The following is a 17,878-nucleotide window of genomic DNA, read 5'->3' on the forward strand; positions in this document are numbered from 1 at the left end:
CACAAAAACAATTGGCCTTTGCTAATAAGTCACACGTTGTTTGAGTTGTAACTTCCACACATGCTTTAATGATTTAACAACGAGCTCCGACAGAAAGGCAAAGTGTGCATAAATGGATTACCAAAGTGTGTTTGCCAGAGAGCTCAGTGGACCGCTAAAATCCCTCATTAAAGGCTTTGCAGTCGGGCTTTGATTTGTTGCTTCTACACACGTTCTTAACGCGTCTCCTTTTATAAAGGCTAATAAGCACATTTAAATAGGGGGTACTCATTTGGAACATTGGGCAACATGAATGAATATTGTGCAAGCAGAGACTGGATAATGTGCGGATGATGTGTTGGAACTGATTGTGCAAATGTGGGAAAATATCATGGAAAATATTAGCAAATCGGAAAATGTTACAGGTAGTTGGAATAGAAGAGATACTATAACAATATAATGCCTTCTGACCTTGATGACATATATTCCAGAAAAACATGAAAGCTCACCCTTTGCTCTCTCGTTTTGCTCATTCAGACACGCACACACACACACACTGGTGCGTGGTGAGGATTGTTTCACTAATGAGTTGGTTTGGCTGCAGGTTGAGTTATGGGCATGAGAGCATGGTGGGACGTCACTCCAGTGCAGCCTGAGAGAGTGCACTGAGTGCAGCAAACACCACGGGCTGCCAATGACCTCGACTGACTGATCAATCGGTCCATGGTGTGGACGGTGTGTGACACACTTTTGTGGACGGGGTGTCGTGACGCGACCCTAAACCTTCTGCAGAACGTATCCCATCGTCAATATCATTATAAAATGTGTATTCACTTTGCCAGCAACGCTTCGCTGCAGATGGCATATTTAAAATGCATGCATTTCCTCCTATACCTGGACCATGGAAATGATGCGAATCAAATGAAGATAAAGATGTGTCAACATCCAACTGTACGTGCCACGTGAATATGTGCGTCGCTTCCTGTCGTAACGCTGCCTGCTGGGAAGACTGCATCGGACGGTCAGAGCGAGACGAAGTAGAAGAGACAGAGAGAGAGAGAGCTAGTAGAGGAAGACTAAAGCGGGCAATCGAGTAATCACCTCCCGCTTCTGTGCTTAGTTTGAGAGGTTTAAATCTGCAACCACATGAGAAATGATCCATAAAATTTACAGCTTAGGAAAACCATGCGTGTGTGGCTCTTTAACACTCCTTGACCTATGCACGGCCATATTTAATGCCGCTCTGGAAAAGAGCTGCGGTCGCTCTCGCAACATTTCCTGGACCACAGCAGACGGCGACATACGTCATATGAATTTTTGAAATTGGAAAAAAAAAAAGGAAAGATCGTGTTACCATATTTTAGTCGAACCTCAAATACTACACGCCAAAACAGGTATATAATCTATAAATAATTCAATATATCACGTATAACATGCTCTTTACCAGGTCAGTGGGTTTAGGGTAAATGCATGGAAGAGTACTGCATTTCTGGTTGCATCTGTCCGCCCCCCCCCCCCGATGATCCGAGTGAAAGCATTAAATGGCGTCAGTTGACGGGAGGAGCTAATAAAGCTGTTTATTGTCACAGGTGGGGCAGTGTGCGATGCTATTGAGGTTGGAGGCCCAGCTGGAGGAGGCCCATCCAGACCATGCCTGAGGGCCCGCTCCAGGATCAAGTGGACATGTTTACATGCAAATGAAGATCCGACTCTAATCCTTTATAAAAAAAAATCGACAATTTTTGACTTTCCAGCAGCCACATAAAAATCGATCCACTGTTCACTGCATAAACGTCACCTGCCCTGTTGGACAGCTGCCCAGTGAACTAATGCGTCCCTCTCCGGTGCTCAGTGGTGTTTTGCCCTGGGTCAAGCCTTTCTGAGTTCCTGCCAGACCACCGTACACTGGCAAGAGGATTTGCAGCGCTCCGGTAGCTTTACCCACTGGGATGGTGGATGCAAAAAGCTATTTTCCCACTTTTCATTCTCCCGTTTCCTACAGTTGAGCATCTCAGTGCTGATCAGGCCCATGAATCTAGAGCCCTTTCAACAAAGTCTTTATTTCTATTCCCTTTGGAGACAACCAGGCAGTTTCCTTAGCCTCTCTTCACAGAAATGACTCAACATCTATTTCAGCGGATTCCAAAAGGGGATGATATGTTCCATAATTATTGTTGAACTTTACAAGGACTCTGAAGTGTCTGGGTTCATAGAGTTTCTCCTGCTTGGAATCCAGCTGACTATGCTTCCACATTTCCTCTCATATTATTCTCAGATCCTGTCCTACCAAGTACTTGGATTATATTAGTTCTCCTGATATTCTCAGAACCTTCCCTTACAAGTTTGTTGAATGTGCTGCAAATAAAAAAAATATCTCTTTAACCAATTAGGATTTGCAATCACTGAGGACATGGACGCAATATGCTATTTTGGACATTATTTGCAACTTTGCAATCTATTAAAGAAAGGTCTGCAATATAGAAATTGTCATTACTGAACTTTCAAAAATGGTGCATGTCATAAAAGGTGTTGACGAGACAAAGAAATCGTGGAAACACCGATGAGCCATTCTCCTCCACTGTTTCAGTCTCCAAAAAAAAAAAAAAAAACTCCAGAGAATTTTCCAAAGCCGCACCAAAGTAAAGAGAGAAAGGGAAGGAGATTTAGGTTAAAGAAACATTAACCTTTAATTTGACTGCAGCCACACTTGCAAAAGATATGTAGTCTCTTTTGTAGTAGTATTATTTGGCTAAATATAATTGGGGTTTTAGAATTTGTATATATTTAAATGAAATGTAATGTTCTTGTGCAACAATAAAAATTAAAAGATGCAATTTTTTTGATAATTCAAAAACAAAAACAAAAAACTTCAGCATTCTGTGGTGCAATGGGACTTTGTCCCCCACGCTATTGGGTCACTCATTTCTTAAATGGCACGTAATGTACAATGTCGAGTGTCCAGGGTTACTCTATGATTTTAGAAGAGAGCCTTGCCAGCCATTATGGACTCCAAGCAAGAACAAAGACTTTTTTGGTAGGATTTCAATCCCAGCATCTGCGTTCAGTCATAAAATTTGAGGATAAATCTTGAAAAAATAAAGCATCAAACGTTTTGCTATTTTTCCAGCGTTTGGACTTTTGAACACATTAGAAAAGTAAGTGATCGTCTCCCACATGCAACTATAGTTAGTGTTCTTCTTTTCTAAGCATTAGTTTATCTAAATGACTGAATTCCGTTTGTCAATGAATTTCAAGTCTAAGATTTCTAAAAAAAAAAAAAAAAAAAACCTTGGCTGTCTTTTACCCCATAGTTTAAAATAAACCAAAGCAACATCTTTCTAGATAGAGACTGTGGATGAATTAAGCATGCTGTATTCATACAATTACATTTCAACCTCAGACACACTTTGCCACGTAAAATGCTGTCGACACAGTTGGAATGTTAATGTTCAAACCAAACTAATGCGGCCAAGATTGCGAAAACCGTGCTTTTAAATGCAGCTGCAATGACATTGATCCAAAGCAGAAATTACTGTCCAGTACAATTGGAGAAATAAAGATTTGGCTGTTCAGCTATAGTTGTACGAAAACCGATTGTGTTTCTAGACCTTTAAGAAGAAGCAGTAGCAGAAGGAAAACAACATCAGAACAAAATCAGCAGAGAAGACTAGATTATATGCGGTGGTATAGCTGCTGCCCACTTTGAAAATATAGCATGACCTGGACAAACACAGGCCCTGTTTTATTGAGGTACAGAAGAGGCAGTTTACGCTGCTTGTATAATCTCCAATAAACAGCTCAAATGGATGGAGGAAATTGTTTTCTTGTCGTTCCGTTTCAGATACCTCAATTTTATAGATCCAATTTTCCGAAGCACGGCATCGCGAACTGGCCTGTAACATTTAACGTCTGATTAAAATGTAATAGGTTAACGGCTATCTAAAAAGAGTCTAATATAATGAATATTAAAGTATTTATAATAGTATCATAAGGCTTAGACTGTACATTATATAACACTTGGAGATTTTGAGGGAGTGTCTGGGAGGGAACTTTTCAGGGGTCACTGCTCATGTCCGAAGGGAACATAAACCAAGCTGTTCAACTGCTTTACAGCTTTGGAGGGTTTACACTAAACACTAAATATAAGTAATACTTTCAGCGGGGCACGCTGCCTCGAACCCTGTGATTATCTAGTTCTGACTTCTTCCTCAGGAAGGAATACTGAAAATAAGAGAAATTATAGATGCATGAAGGAGCAGAGAAGTAGCGAGGGAAGAATAACAAGTGAAGATGGAAACCTGCAAAGTGTGCCAAATGGATTGGTGCGGTGGGGAGCCAGTATAGAGTAGCTGCTTCCCTCCTGGTGGTGCTGGTCCAGATCAGCGTCACATCATGAGCCGTGACGTGAGAGTGCTTATGAAACACACGCAACACATAGTAGTTGTTTCGGAATGAAAGAAGAGACACACAGGCCAATGTAGTGCTTGTTTTGTGTGCGTGCGTGTGTTTGTGTGTGTTTGCGAGGACAGAATTTTGAAATCGAAGCCGTTTCCGCATACAATCGAGTAACAAAGGCTAACCTAAATTTTCTGTGATTGAACAAAGGGGCCAAACTCTTGTGCCCTTCTTTAAAGGCCGAGAAGAACTCACTACTGCTAAACGAGAAGATATCAGGTATAACCGCATATCACATTTATGTGAAAGTGTGCTTCAAAATAAGTATTATTTTGGTTAATTTTATTAATTCCAGTGGAGGATCTTTGCCCAAATTGAGCATTTCAAAATTCTATGAAATATTGACATATTTGAAAATACTACTGAATAGCAAAATCTGGCTTTTAATTGATGGAGTCCTGTTTTAATTACTTTTCATTTATTTTAATTTACATTTTAATTTTTTTCTTTTTTTAATATATTTATTTAACATTGTTTTATTATTTTATGATTATTGCTGGGTACCTCGTCTCATCACTGGTGCCCTGACACCACTGTTGCTTTTAAACACCCATTTTACATTGATGAATGTTTGTTTATTATGTATTTTTTGTTTGTATGATTCATGTTGATTTGTTATTATCTGTAAAAGCACTTTGGGAATTTATTTTCTAAAAAAGTGCTATATAAATAAAGTTTATTATTATTATTATTATTATACAGTATAAATTCAACACTTATTCAAACAGACTAAAATGTGATGTTAAAAAAATATATAAATGGCAACCCATAATAATGCAAGCAGGTGAAAGAGGAGAGCCAATGCATTGTTCGAGTCCCGCTTTGTGATTGGCTGACAAAGAATGAGTAATTTAACATGAAACAAAGCAAAGAAATAAGATTTGGTGCAAGGAAAAAAATCTTCTAAATGGAAGAAAAGAACCAAAAAAAAAACCCACTTTCTCGTAAAAAGAAAAGAAATCTTTGGTTGTGATTGTTTAGAGCGCTGCTATGGAAATCGAGGCATGTGTGGTAACATCGGCTATTCCAACAAAAACATTTTGCTGCCTGTTAAAAGTTGACTTTGAAACTTTCATGGTTCATAACAAAAGGCTGCCATAACTAAGAATGTGTAACAGCCTAAATATAATGCTTGTGTAACTTCCTTGATCTTTTAGAACCACATTTGATCCTGGGGTGAAAGCGAAGAATAATGCAGGCCGCCTGGGTTTTCTAGGTTCTCCGATTTCCACCAAAAACATGCAGTGTAGGTGAATAGATTACTCCAAATTGTCTGTAGTGTACAAGTTGGTGCGTGGGCCATTTTCAATTGGCGCCATGACAACGGAGGTCACCTGACTGTAACAACAAACCATGAAGGTCACCTGACACCAACATTGCACTTTCTTGAATGTCCAAACCTCAAAACAAAATGTGGGAAAAGTAAAAAAAAAAAAAAAAAAACATCACAGAATGCATAAATATGAAGTTCGAAATTGCCTTAAATTATGTGCTGGTGTTCTATTATTTCTCCAAGCTCTTTCACAAATATTTTAATTATTTCCCATCTTTGAGCTAAACACAGAGAAAGGGGGTCACGGTTATGATGAACAATAATGAACATGAAAATCAGGAGGGTCCAGAGAAGGTTTAAGAGCCCCTTTAAGAGTCATTATCAGGCAGTGCCAAGCTTCCTACTGCAAAGCCGTTTGCTTGCTTGTTCTACCTTTAAGGACAAAATATCCTTTTTTTTCTTTGAAATTCTGGAAGAATTGACGCTTATAAAGCAGCCAGTGTCTGTATTTCACACCCTAAAATCTTTCTACCTCCTGCATTTTGTGCTTTGGCTTTGCGTTTGAAGGTTTGATCAGAACTCTGTGCACAACATCATGCTCATGTATTTTTGTGGATCATTTTTATTGGGAACAAATCATTTATTTTTCCTGGAAGTGAAGTGATTTGTTATGGGTCCACTTCTTTTTTTTCTTTTTTTTTTTTTGAGACCCCTGTTAACCCACCAAATATGTGCACACACAATGCTTTCGTGCCCACAGACATGCACGGACCCACACCACGCAGATTTGTTCACTTTTAAAAAATGTAGTTAAGTTCATTAAAAAAACTGGCATTCTCTCACAGACACAGTCTTTGACACCCCAAAATATTTACTGTGCTTGAATAAAAAAAATAATAACAAGGGCAAGCAAGGGAGAATACTCAACTAGCATGACTAAACATTTTTCATTGTATCACAAATTACTCCGATAAATCTCTCTCGAAAACCAAAGAATCGTGCAGGCATGATATGCATCCATGCATAAACTTTCACACACACACACACACACAAAGGTACCTGTACGCGTGACATCATGTGAAGCCGGAGGGAGGTGTTAAAGTTTAGTTTTTGCAGTGAAAAGTGGGCTGGAATATTCCAGCAGGTAAATGTTAGTGATACTGTGCATCCCCCGTCGGACAACTTTCCTACTCAGGTACAGACATTCCTGCAACCCGTTCAGCATTTATCTTTGCAAAAGGTAGGAAATAATCTGAAAACAATCTGTAAAATATTTTTGCTTCTCCTGCACTATAGGTCAGAAATCTCAATGTCAAACTGTCAAATTAAATCTCGGATCCGGAGAATTCAAGGACTATTCTTTGTACATGTATATGATATAAGGAAATAAGTATAAGCATTGTTGCCTGCAACAAAACATTTAGATGTTAAAGATCATTAACATTTTATAACCGTCTTCTGAAGGGAATATATTAGATTATAATCTTTGACAATTTAAACCACGCTCTTGTATGAAATTAGAAGTTGCTATGCATCTAAAGTTGTCACGCCGAGTTGGAAAAAAATCACAATTTGTGGCCAACAAAACAATCTGATCTGGTAATCTGAGCCACAGGATTAAGAGCAGCATTACAATGCCTGATAGATTAAAAGCCAAACAAGATGTGGTCAAGGTGATATGCGATGTGATCATGTTTCACAACAGATTAATGAGAAGTTGAAATGCTTTCAACGCAGTTCTGTCCTTGGAAATCATTCAGAAAAGAATGGGAATGTTAAAAGTCGAGGCGCGTCACGTTAAGAAGACCAGAATGTGTGAAGCGGCGTCGCTGCTGACACAACAGGAAGAACTCTGTTTCATAAATATGAGAGTATTGATCTTTTACACAGTGAATCACGCAAGACTGCAAAACATTGACGGTTGTGTCAGCCTTGATGGAAAACATCCAGCCGACACAGCAAAACGGAGATGTTAATTGCTGCTTGTTCTTAAGTGCTACAAAAATATGTGCTTTAAATGCCAATTTAAGGGATTTGTGATGATGCAAAAACCAAACCAAACATGCGCTGGTCTACTTGACTCTTTGAAGCTCGAATAAGCCATTAACCTTCAGGGACAGGCTGCTAAAATGCAAGACATAAAAACACTGTATGGAGGCATTGAAAATTGAAAAAAAAAAAAAATCCACAGACATCAAGAAGAAGAAACGCTTCTAGAAAAAAAATCATAAATAAAGTGGCTTGATCTGGTCACTGCCAAACCATCAATTTGATAAGCATACGACGGATTAACAACTTGTTATGGTGAAAATATTTTTGCAGTGCTGAGGCTTTAAAGGTCAATGAAGGCGGCAGAAAGCCCCAAGGCAGAGGTAAGACCAGCCACCCATGTACGCGGTTCTGTTCCACTGAACCACAGATGGGTGGCACAATGTCATTTGCAGCAAGTGAGCATGTAATGGAGTTGTAAGTGCCCCAAGCAGGGGAGGAAATACGCCAATTGCCTTAGTTGCTTCCAGAGTTCATCCCTCGATTCCCATTGTCAGCGGCGGATGACAGACTTTTAACCGCAAACGAAAAAAAAAAAGAGACTCAAATGTCCAAGATCTAAAGCAACACCGCTCCGTTCACAGAAAGCGCAGCACGAAGGTCAGGATGTGTTTTTGGTGCAAAGTGGCTGTCCTCTGTGATGTTTTGTACACAGAGCTGCTCGTTTCAGATCACAAGCTCCACAAATTGGCAGCGTGAGTGTGGAGAAAACAAGTCAACCTAGTGGGTCAACAGGACACAAGGAACTATCAGGGGCCTCTCCTTTACACAGCTACATCACAACAGCAAGAGACAGTGATTTGAGGTTGGCTTGGGTGAAACTGAAGATCAGGAATTGCCACTCGATTTGAAGATGGTTGCATCCTATCTAGATAAGACTGTGTGAACGCACCAGAGGTGATGACGTTTCTCAAGCGACCCAGAAGTGGCTCTATACTTTGATGTAGTGCATTTGCGAAGGCAGCCATGCACATGTTTAATCATATTCAGCGTGGCAGACAGCGCTTTGATTTCAGACTGATAACCCGTGAATGCTGCGATCAACAAAGCATCTTCCGGGTTTCCGGCAGGATGCCGCCTTTTTCTCCCGTCATCCATATCGGAGTATTTAGGAGAGGATCAGTAGAAGCTAGTAGGACATTATTTTCTATGACCTCATGGAGTGAACTCCGCAGTCTGGCAATGGGAATGTTTTGCGGTAGCCAGGAGAAAGTGGAGTCTGTGACTGGAGCCCAGTTCCCCCAGTCAGATAGCGGTGACTGAAACCCATTTGTTTTGGGCGTAGAGGATGCTCTCAGTGGTTTGGCTGTGACTGACCCGTCCTCTGTCGGTGATCGCACCATTGCACTATTCCAGTTTCCACTTTCATTTTTCCTTCTCAACTGAGACCAGTTCAGTCCTGTGGCACTTCCGTTGTTGGCGCTCTGACAGTTCTTTGACCTCCACCCAGTTAAAAAAAAAAAAAAAAGAAACATATTGGGCCAGTGCTTTTGTTAGCAGCAAAATTTGCATGGAAATATTATTGCTTCTCTACTGGAGAAGTGGAGCAAAAAAACACGTATCCCGCTGTGGCAAAACCAAATGAAAGAAGATTTCCTGCACAGAATTTTCCAAATTATAAAACCCAACACAGATAAAAATGTATTGAGATGGGGATGCATTAAAACAGAATGCGCTGCATCATTACATGCAACAAAGTGGTACAGAAGCAAAGAGAATAGAGCAACCCAATTGAGTGCTGTAATGGGTTTTATTCTCTCCAGGCAACTGCCTCATTATGATTAATGCACCGACGGTACAAAGAGACAGGGGGGGGTCATACTTGGTAAACTTTCCTCAATTCCATCTCTAAAATTACCCTCATATAGCAATCAAAGTGCTGACAGTAACTGCTGGTAAATTTTTTTTTGCTCCCGTTTTACTTTTTGTTCTTGTTTTCAACGGTGCTGCTTCGTTATTGCAGCCTATTTATAGTAATTGCTACTGTATGGAGAGCAAAAGGTTACAAATTTCCAGTGATCAGCCAGTGTGTTTTTCAGACTGCTGCCGTTTCCTCCGACAACCTTGGCTGGAAAAAAACAACGGTGGAAAATGAACAAAAGTGGTTTCGGCGAACGGCTGTTTTCTGTATCGGAGCAACAAGGAAAAACCATTTTCAAAGCGCTCGACATGATTCACAGCGAATCACAGTAAAGATGCATTTTCATTCGCTATGCAACTCTCGCTAACGATTTATCTCAACCTTCTTCTCCATCTTCTCTGCAGGTTTAGAAGGATGCATAAGCAATACAAGTCGGTGATTCCCACCAATGACATCAGCATCAAGACTGAGAAGGGACCTCAACCAACGAAACACCGCTACATACGTAAAGAAGGCACCTGTAATGTTGTGTTTCGGCATGTTCCAGAGGAGTGGCTGCTGTTCGTCACGGACATCTTCACCACCCTGGTGGAGATCAGGTGGAGGGTGATGTTCCTGATCTTTGCCCTCTCGTACATCTTGTCCTGGCTCTTCTTTGGCATTCTCTACTGGGTCATAGCTCTTGCCAACGGCGACATCAAAGACCACACGAACGAGCCATGCATGTACCAGGTGCGCAGCTTCACAGCCGCGTTCCTCTTCTCTCTGGAGACTCAAACCACCATCGGCTACGGCTTCAGAGGAATGTCCGAGAACTGCATGATTGCCATCATCATCGTTACCATACAAGATGTCATCAGCTGCTTCATCGACACATTTGTTATCGGCATCGTTGTCGCCAAAATGGCGTCGGCCAGGAAGAGGGCCCAGACGGTGGGTTTCAGCAACTGCGCCGTCATCAACCTCCACGACGGATTCTTGTGCCTTTCCTGGAGAGTTGGGGACTTCCGCAGGCACCACCTCGTGGAAGGGACAGCTCAAGCCCAAATTGTCCGCTCGACTGTGCATGCAACTGGGAAAGTGGACGTGACGTACGAAGATCTGGTCATTCAGCAGAAGGAGAACATCCTGGTCACGCCGACCACGATATTTCACAAGATCGAACCAGGCAGCCCATTGTACAAGATGAGCTTGGTCGATCTGAGGAACGCCGACTTTGAGCTGGTGGTATCTTTCACCTACACAGACGACTCCACGGGCATGCTTCATCAGACCCGAACCTCATACACCCCGGCTGAGATCATCTGGGGTCACCTATTCCAGGAGATGATCAGGGTCAGCAGGAGGCACTACAGGGTGGACTACATCCTGTTCAATCACACCGCTAGGGTGCTGGTGCCCGAGGTCAGCGCCGAGCAGTACGAGCACAAGAAACGGCTGCGGTACTCCGCACGACCTTCACCTCGGTCTTCCCCAGGACATTCGCCGCGATCTTTCCCACGCAACTCGCCGAGGTCACAGCTAAAAAATCACGACGATAAGCTGAAACTGCCAACAGTAACTGTGGAAATTGTGAATGATAAGCCAACCGATCCAACATCCCAAGGAAGCAATCCACACGGAGACATTCTGACTCGGTCAAGCGACCTTACAAATGATGCATAAGGCAGACAGACATTGCACTTTTTTTTTTTTAAAGAACCCGCCAGTGAAGAGGAATATTAAAGATGCTCCCGGCTCTCAAGTGTTTCTGTTGAAGGTGATGATTCTGGTGTAGCGTGTGATTCGTTGAGACATTTTATCCTTAGTGCTATACAAGTTTGATGTCCAGATTTTTGTAAAAGGACAAAGATTTAATGTCATCAAATGTTTTGGGCTTAAAGAAATTCCCTAGTCTGTTTTCTCTGGCAGATTTTCCAGATGTAATTTTTTTTTTAATACAGATGCGTAATATTGAAACCATATTTATGATGCGGAATGGTCATTTACAGTAAAGTGATGCTGAAATGTCCGGTTCGGATCATCACCATCCTCCACCTATATGTCTGTAATAGATGGTGGTTCTCGTCTAGGAACAAATGTTCTGAATATGAAGGTTACTCTGATGTCAGCTGGTCAGAATTAACCAAACACTGCTCTGTAACTCTGATATGCAAATCTATGTAAACCGATTGAATTTTTTTTTTTTGTCTAATCACCTATTACATTTTTTTTTAAATCTAAAGCTAAGTGCACTGTCTTAGAATAGTTGCATTAATTTTGTGAATAAAAAAAAAAAATAGGAATTTGTTTATTCGGTTCACTCCAGCAGCCATGATATGTATAAAGTACTAAACACAGTATGTTGAAGCGTTTGCACTGTGTGATAAAAGCACTGCTTTGCCCTGCAGCTTGCAGCTCAACTACATCTTCAGTGTGGCTGCAAGAAGATATAAATTCTCTCTCACACACACATACAGCATCTTCTCCTTAGTCCTCAGCATGGACACACATGTTTCTCTATGGATTTAACACATGACATGGTTTGGTTTTCAGGCGGGGAAACATTTAGGTTGGTCTGAGTTCAGGACGGTTCCAGCACTGGAGAGAGATGTTAGAGGCCTGTGGAAACAAATCTGAATATCATGCACAGTGGAGAGCTTTTAGTCCCAGTAAGGTCATTTATTGCTCCCCGAGTCCTCGTCAATGAAACACATTGAACAATAGCGATTCAGAAAAAGCGTCCACATGAATTAATCAACTGATCAGTCTCAATTTCAGCAACCGGTTTTATATTTCCCTTTAAAAAAATTGAAAACATAATGTCAAACACTTTCAGTGAATCAAGCAAAGCTTTGCCTTGTGTTTGCTTTCGTGTTTTCATGCTAGCAATGAGGGCAGCCACAGGCCACAGCTGCTTTTAAACCAAGTCTGACGTCACAGTTTTGGTTTAACAGTCGGTTCAATATGAGATTACAGCCAACAGCTGGTTATCTTATTTTAGCACCAAGACAAGAAATAGAGGGAAACAGCAAGCCTTCATACCAGCATCTCTTACAGCTACTTCTATTCACCATTGTACCTCATTTGTTTCGTATATGCACACGATGTAAAGTGTAAAAATGACAGCATTGTGTGGATATCAGAGTTAGACAGCAAATACTAAGCAAAGTAACTTCCAGACGCCTCCGTTCACTTCCTGGGAACCGCTCAGAAACGTTTTGTAGAAATTCTTCTGTTACTGTTAACTGTTATTAACAATAACAATTAACAATACTCTTCCGTGTTTACTCATTTCATCTTCATGACACGAGTTGCATGAGAAGTTAAGAGTCACTTTCCTGCTGTGTTTGGTGCTGCTGTTGGCTGACCGCTCATATCACAGCTGTGTGTGTGTGTGTGTGTGTGTGTGTGTTTTCACTTCCTATTATCAGTCTCCAGCTCTCCACCTTGTGGTGCACGTAGAGTACTGACAACTGCATGCATTGCTCTCTTTATTGCTGGAAATTGGGCATGGAAAGTCAACACACACACACACACACAGTTCACTTGACACAGGTGGTTTTGGGCTAAATATATATGGAGCTATAAATAACCTAAACTAAAAATACTACTCAATGGAGGTAAAAAAACAAAACAAGCCTTTTTGAAAATCATGAAGTTGTGGGTTAATGTTTATCATGAATTAGTAGGCAGGAAGAATGATATAGTCGATGGCTTTAGGACAACACGGCTGCAGCCCGACCTAAAATTATAGGGCAACAGATGCATAATCTAAACATCCGAAGCAACTTGATAGCTCAGTGGAGAAAGACAGTCATATCATAATACAGGCATGTAGGACTTGAGTGAGTCATTCTTTCCGACAGAACACATTTTCCATACCCACATAAAAAAAAAAAACATCTATAAAAGAAAAGAATATTGCAAAAATGAGGGTGACGGACAGTTGGCGCCCGGTCAACAGCTGGTAACAAGTACAAAAGTCTGACATTTTTGGAGGATTTTAATTCCTCTTCAGAGGAAATATAAATTACTGTTTTGACATTTATGACTGAAGCCTGGACTTTTTTTTTTTTTTATCCCTGTTTTATATTATCTCCCACCCATGCTGCACCTTATCTGTTCTCCGTGTAAAAATGAAAATACTTTTTATTTTTTCCTGTATTCACACATTTTGTTATAAATCTCTCAAGTATTTAGAAACCTCATGCAGGAAAAAAAAACATGCACATTTTCTGATATTTTTTTTTGCTTAATATTTTAGTTTTTAAACTTTCACTTCCAATTTGGACGCAACTCCTGACTGAAATTTAACGCGTCACCGGTCTATCGAATCCAAATTACTCTAATCTTTCCATGCTGTGTTCTGTTCACATCCTATTGATCCTCTCTCTTATTGGCCGCGCTCGGAGAGGGGGCGGGTCGTGCCGGTGCGCTGCAGTTTAAAACGCTTTGAGGGCGCTCACGGAGAAGCGCATTATGGAGACCGGTCACCGGGAGATGTGATGGACGTTTTTGCACTTGGTCTCGTTCGACCAAAATAAATATAAAAGCGCGCGGAAACTACGTCAGGAATAGAAGAGGCCCAAAAAAACAAACGATCAAAAAGGACGGGATTATATTTCATCGCGCTGAAAGCAACCTTGGAATGCCTTCGAATGAGCAACAGGTAGAGGAATAAAGACTTTCAGCCATTTCTTCTAATATTTGTTTTAATAGATGTAATGAGCTTTATTAAGTGCTGTGGTGGCGCTCACTTCAACAGATGTGAGCGATGTTCTCTTTTTTTTTTGCAATCAATCACGCAAAATTCTAAGTGATGATTTACTTTATTCTCCATGACGCGCAGACTTCCTGATTTACGCACGACTGCTGCTGGCACCCGCCATCAAGTTTCACTTAATGCGCTCATATCTGATCTCGCTGCTTGTCTTTTTATGATTTTAAAATAAGTGGTTGTTCTTTTTTTTCTTTTTTCTTTTTTCTTTTATGTCCTGACGTGTCTCAGTTTGAGGGGTGTGTGTGTGTGTGTGTGTGCGTGTGCACGATTGCATCAGAAGTGTGCTCGTTTTTTCTACCCCGCACCTGTTAACATTTGTCGCTGGCATTTGGTGCATTCTGAGAGTGGCTCTTTCTGTCTCCTAAAAAGTTCGCCACTGCTTGATAATACCATATTTATAATAGTAAATAGAAAATAATAACTTCTAGGTTTGACAAAAAAGCACGTTTGGTTGCACATTATAATTTATTTTGTTTCCTTAGATCTAAATCATCGGAGAAAAGATGACATATTATTGCTTAGAAGTAAAACATCCTTCGTTTCACAATTGTTTGTGAAATACATTTCGATCTTAATGCAATTAAAATTCTAGTATGACTTATTCTCTTCCCACCATCACCTCTCAGACCTCAGACAAAAATCCATGCCAACAAAAACAACAAAAAACATGTCATAAAAGAGCAGAACGCTGCAGTGATTGCAGAAGTTTAATTTAGACTTTGTTGCCAGGACAGCCAAAACGAATAGGTGGTGCTTTGAGTTCTACCAGGAGACAGCCATTAATTAAAGCAAGCGGAAGTCCCAGAGGATTCTGTAAGAGTCAACAAGCTGCTGCGTCTCTTCGGCACAGCCAAAGTCAAAGCCCACACTGAATACCTCTTTAAAACAAAAGTACAGTATACCGAACTTAAAACCAGCTGACGTGTCTATTTCTTACGTCTAATTTGCAAATCTTTTAGCAGTTTAATAATAGATTACAGGGAGGTAAAGGTTTCTATAGGGGATGTAGACAGACATTTTAAATACTGTAAATGTAAGGCAAAAACAAATTCCCAATGTTCATTAATAATGCACCAATGATCAATAACAAAATTTGCAAATACTGCGATTACATTGAAATCAATACTGAAAGTGGTTTCTGGTTCAATGCATCTAACTTGTAAAGCACACTTTCATCTTCTTGCAGTATCATTCAGAAGGCGATAGGACGGAAAGGATCTGCTTGTCTGGGTTATGCAAAAACCTCGCTTTCATGGGGTTTCCCGCGGAGATGCTGAAACCCAAAACCTACCAAGAAACGATCGTGCCAGTGCAAGGAAGCCAAGACAAACAAGTCTAGTTTGGAAGTGGCCAATAACAGCACAAGAGTGCAATTACAGGGTGGCCTCTGTCAGTGAAAGTTGAAAAGCTAGATCAGGGTAAAACATCACGGATGAAATATTGCTGGCACAGGCAGGCGAGCTTTGCTGATGCTAGGTATACAGTTTTAGATGGGTTTTTCTCAAGCCACACACACACACATCTGACTTAACGGTTATGAAGTCATAATGTTCCAAAATGTTTGGTATTAGTCTTTGTTGTGTGTTTTTTTCTCTTGACAATGTTTTCTTCAAATGCCCTGAACATGACTTTATATATATATATTTTAAAGCTTCCTTTCTTTTTTGACTAAAGGACATTTTCTATCTCTCTTTTTTGTGGCAGATACCCTTGATGAGGTCTAGTCAACTGATGAAAGAGGAGTGACGGCTTCATCCTCCTCTCGTTGTTCTTCATCTCAGGAGAGGGGGTGGGTGGGTGGGGGTGGGGGGGGGCAGAGAGGCTGAAGAGCTCCTTCAGCCCACCTCGTTTTTTGCCACCATTTCCTCTCCAAGTTGGTATCCCAGAAGTGTTTCAAAACTGTTTCTCCAGCGCTTTTTCCAGAAACTTAGACTGTTTTCCAAGGAAGAAGCAGCACAGCCCTCCCAGACAGAGGTGATGGGAAGCGTGCGAGCCAGCCGCTACAGCACCGTGTCATCAGAGGAGGACGGCATGAAGCTTGCCACTATGGCAGTACCCAACGGCTACGGTAACGGCAAAGGCAAGGTGCACACGAGGCACCAGCCGCAAAGCAGATTCGTGAAGAAAGACGGTCACTGCAACGTGCAATTTATCAACGTGAGCGAGAAAGGCCAGCGGTACTTGGCTGACATCTTCACTACGTGCGTGGACATTCGCTGGAGGTGGATGTTCATCATCTTCAGCCTGGCCTTTCTCATGTCGTGGCTGTTTTTTGGCTGTGTCTTCTGGCTGGTGGCCATCTACTACGGGGATTTAGAAAGTGACGGCCCAAAGTGCATCTCTAATGTAGGCAGCTTTACTGCCGCCTTCCTGTTCTCCATTGAGACGCAAACGACCATCGGCTACGGCTACAGATATGTGACGGAAGAGTGTCCGGTTGCGATTTTCATGGTGGTTTTTCAAAGCATCCTGGGCTGCATCATCGACGCTTTCATCATCGGCGCCGTCATGGCGAAGATGGCGAAGCCCAAGAAGAGGAATGAAACTTTGGTTTTTAGCCATAACGCCACGGTGGCCATGAGGGACAACAAGCTCTGCCTGATGTGGCGCGTTGGCAACCTAAGGAAGAGCCACCTCGTAGAGGCGCACGTTCGGGCGCAGCTTCTAAAATCCCGGACCACTGCGGAGGGCGAGTACATCCCCCTTGATCAGACGGACATAGATGTGGGCTTCGACAGCGGAGTCGACCGCATCTTCCTGGTCTCCCCGATCACCATTGTCCATGAGATTAACGAGGACAGCCCCTTCTATGATATGAGCAAACAGGACTTGGAGACCTCAGACTTTGAAATCGTGGTCATCCTGGAGGGCATGGTGGAAGCGACCGCCATGACCACGCAGTGCCGCAGCTCCTACGTCGCTGGCGAGATCCTCTGGGGCCATCGGTTCGAGCCCGTGCTATTTGAGGAGAAGAGCTACTACAAAGTGGACTATTCCCGCTTCCATAAGACTTACGACGTCCCCAGCACACCTCTGTGCAGTGCGAGAGACCTCGCAGAGAAAAAATACATTCTCTCAAACTCAAACTCATTCTGCTACGAAAACGAGATGGCGTTGGACAACAAAGAAGACACGGACGAGGGCAACGGCGGCAGCGTTGGCCCCGATGGCACCCAGACGGACAATATTTCGGAGAATGAGCACAGTGAAGCCACATTGCCGCTAGAGCCCCGTCCTCTCAGACGAGAATCAGAAATATGACCTTTCAGACCTTAGACCTCACTTGAGAGATTTTTTTTTTTTTCATCAAATAGCCTCTCTGCCCAAAAAGAGGGCGCAACGAGCCGAGTCGGGGCTTTGGGCAGAGGACAGGCCGAACGGTACTGCTGTGGAAAGCAGCGAGGTTTAGGACTTTGTATGTAGGAGTCCGTCGGAACTTCCACTACATACAAGTATGACAAAAACGCAGCACGACGAAACATGTGCATATTGTAGGAAG

The 17,878-nt window shown here is 41.9% G+C and overlaps 2 protein-coding genes across 2 annotated transcripts; both read left to right on the plus strand.

The window, feature by feature from the left end:
* Positions 1 to 10,031: 10,031 nt before the first annotated feature.
* kcnj16a (potassium inwardly rectifying channel subfamily J member 16a) lies at positions 10,032 to 11,282 on the plus strand. Its single transcript, XM_068754856.1, has one exon. The coding sequence runs from the start codon at positions 10,032 to 10,034 to the stop codon at positions 11,280 to 11,282; it is 1,251 nt and encodes a 416-aa protein (XP_068610957.1).
* A 5,074-nt stretch (positions 11,283 to 16,356) lies between these two features.
* On the plus strand, positions 16,357 to 17,640 carry kcnj2a (potassium inwardly rectifying channel subfamily J member 2a). The gene has a single exon (XM_068754940.1). The coding sequence runs from the start codon at positions 16,357 to 16,359 to the stop codon at positions 17,638 to 17,640; it is 1,284 nt and encodes a 427-aa protein (XP_068611041.1).
* Positions 17,641 to 17,878: the final 238 nt, after the last annotated feature.

Source organism: Brachionichthys hirsutus, chromosome 21 (genome assembly GCF_040956055.1).
Source record: "Brachionichthys hirsutus isolate HB-005 chromosome 21, CSIRO-AGI_Bhir_v1, whole genome shotgun sequence".
In the NCBI taxonomy this organism is placed as follows: domain Eukaryota; kingdom Metazoa; phylum Chordata; class Actinopteri; order Lophiiformes; family Brachionichthyidae; genus Brachionichthys; species Brachionichthys hirsutus.

What these genes read in the sequence shown, in the direction of transcription:
- kcnj2a (XM_068754940.1), top strand. Translation starts at nt 16,357, where the DNA reads ATGGGAAGCGTGCGAGCCAGCCGCTACAGCACCGTGTCATCAGAGGAG.
- kcnj16a (XM_068754856.1), top strand. Translation starts at nt 10,032, where the DNA reads ATGCATAAGCAATACAAGTCGGTGATTCCCACCAATGACATCAGCATC.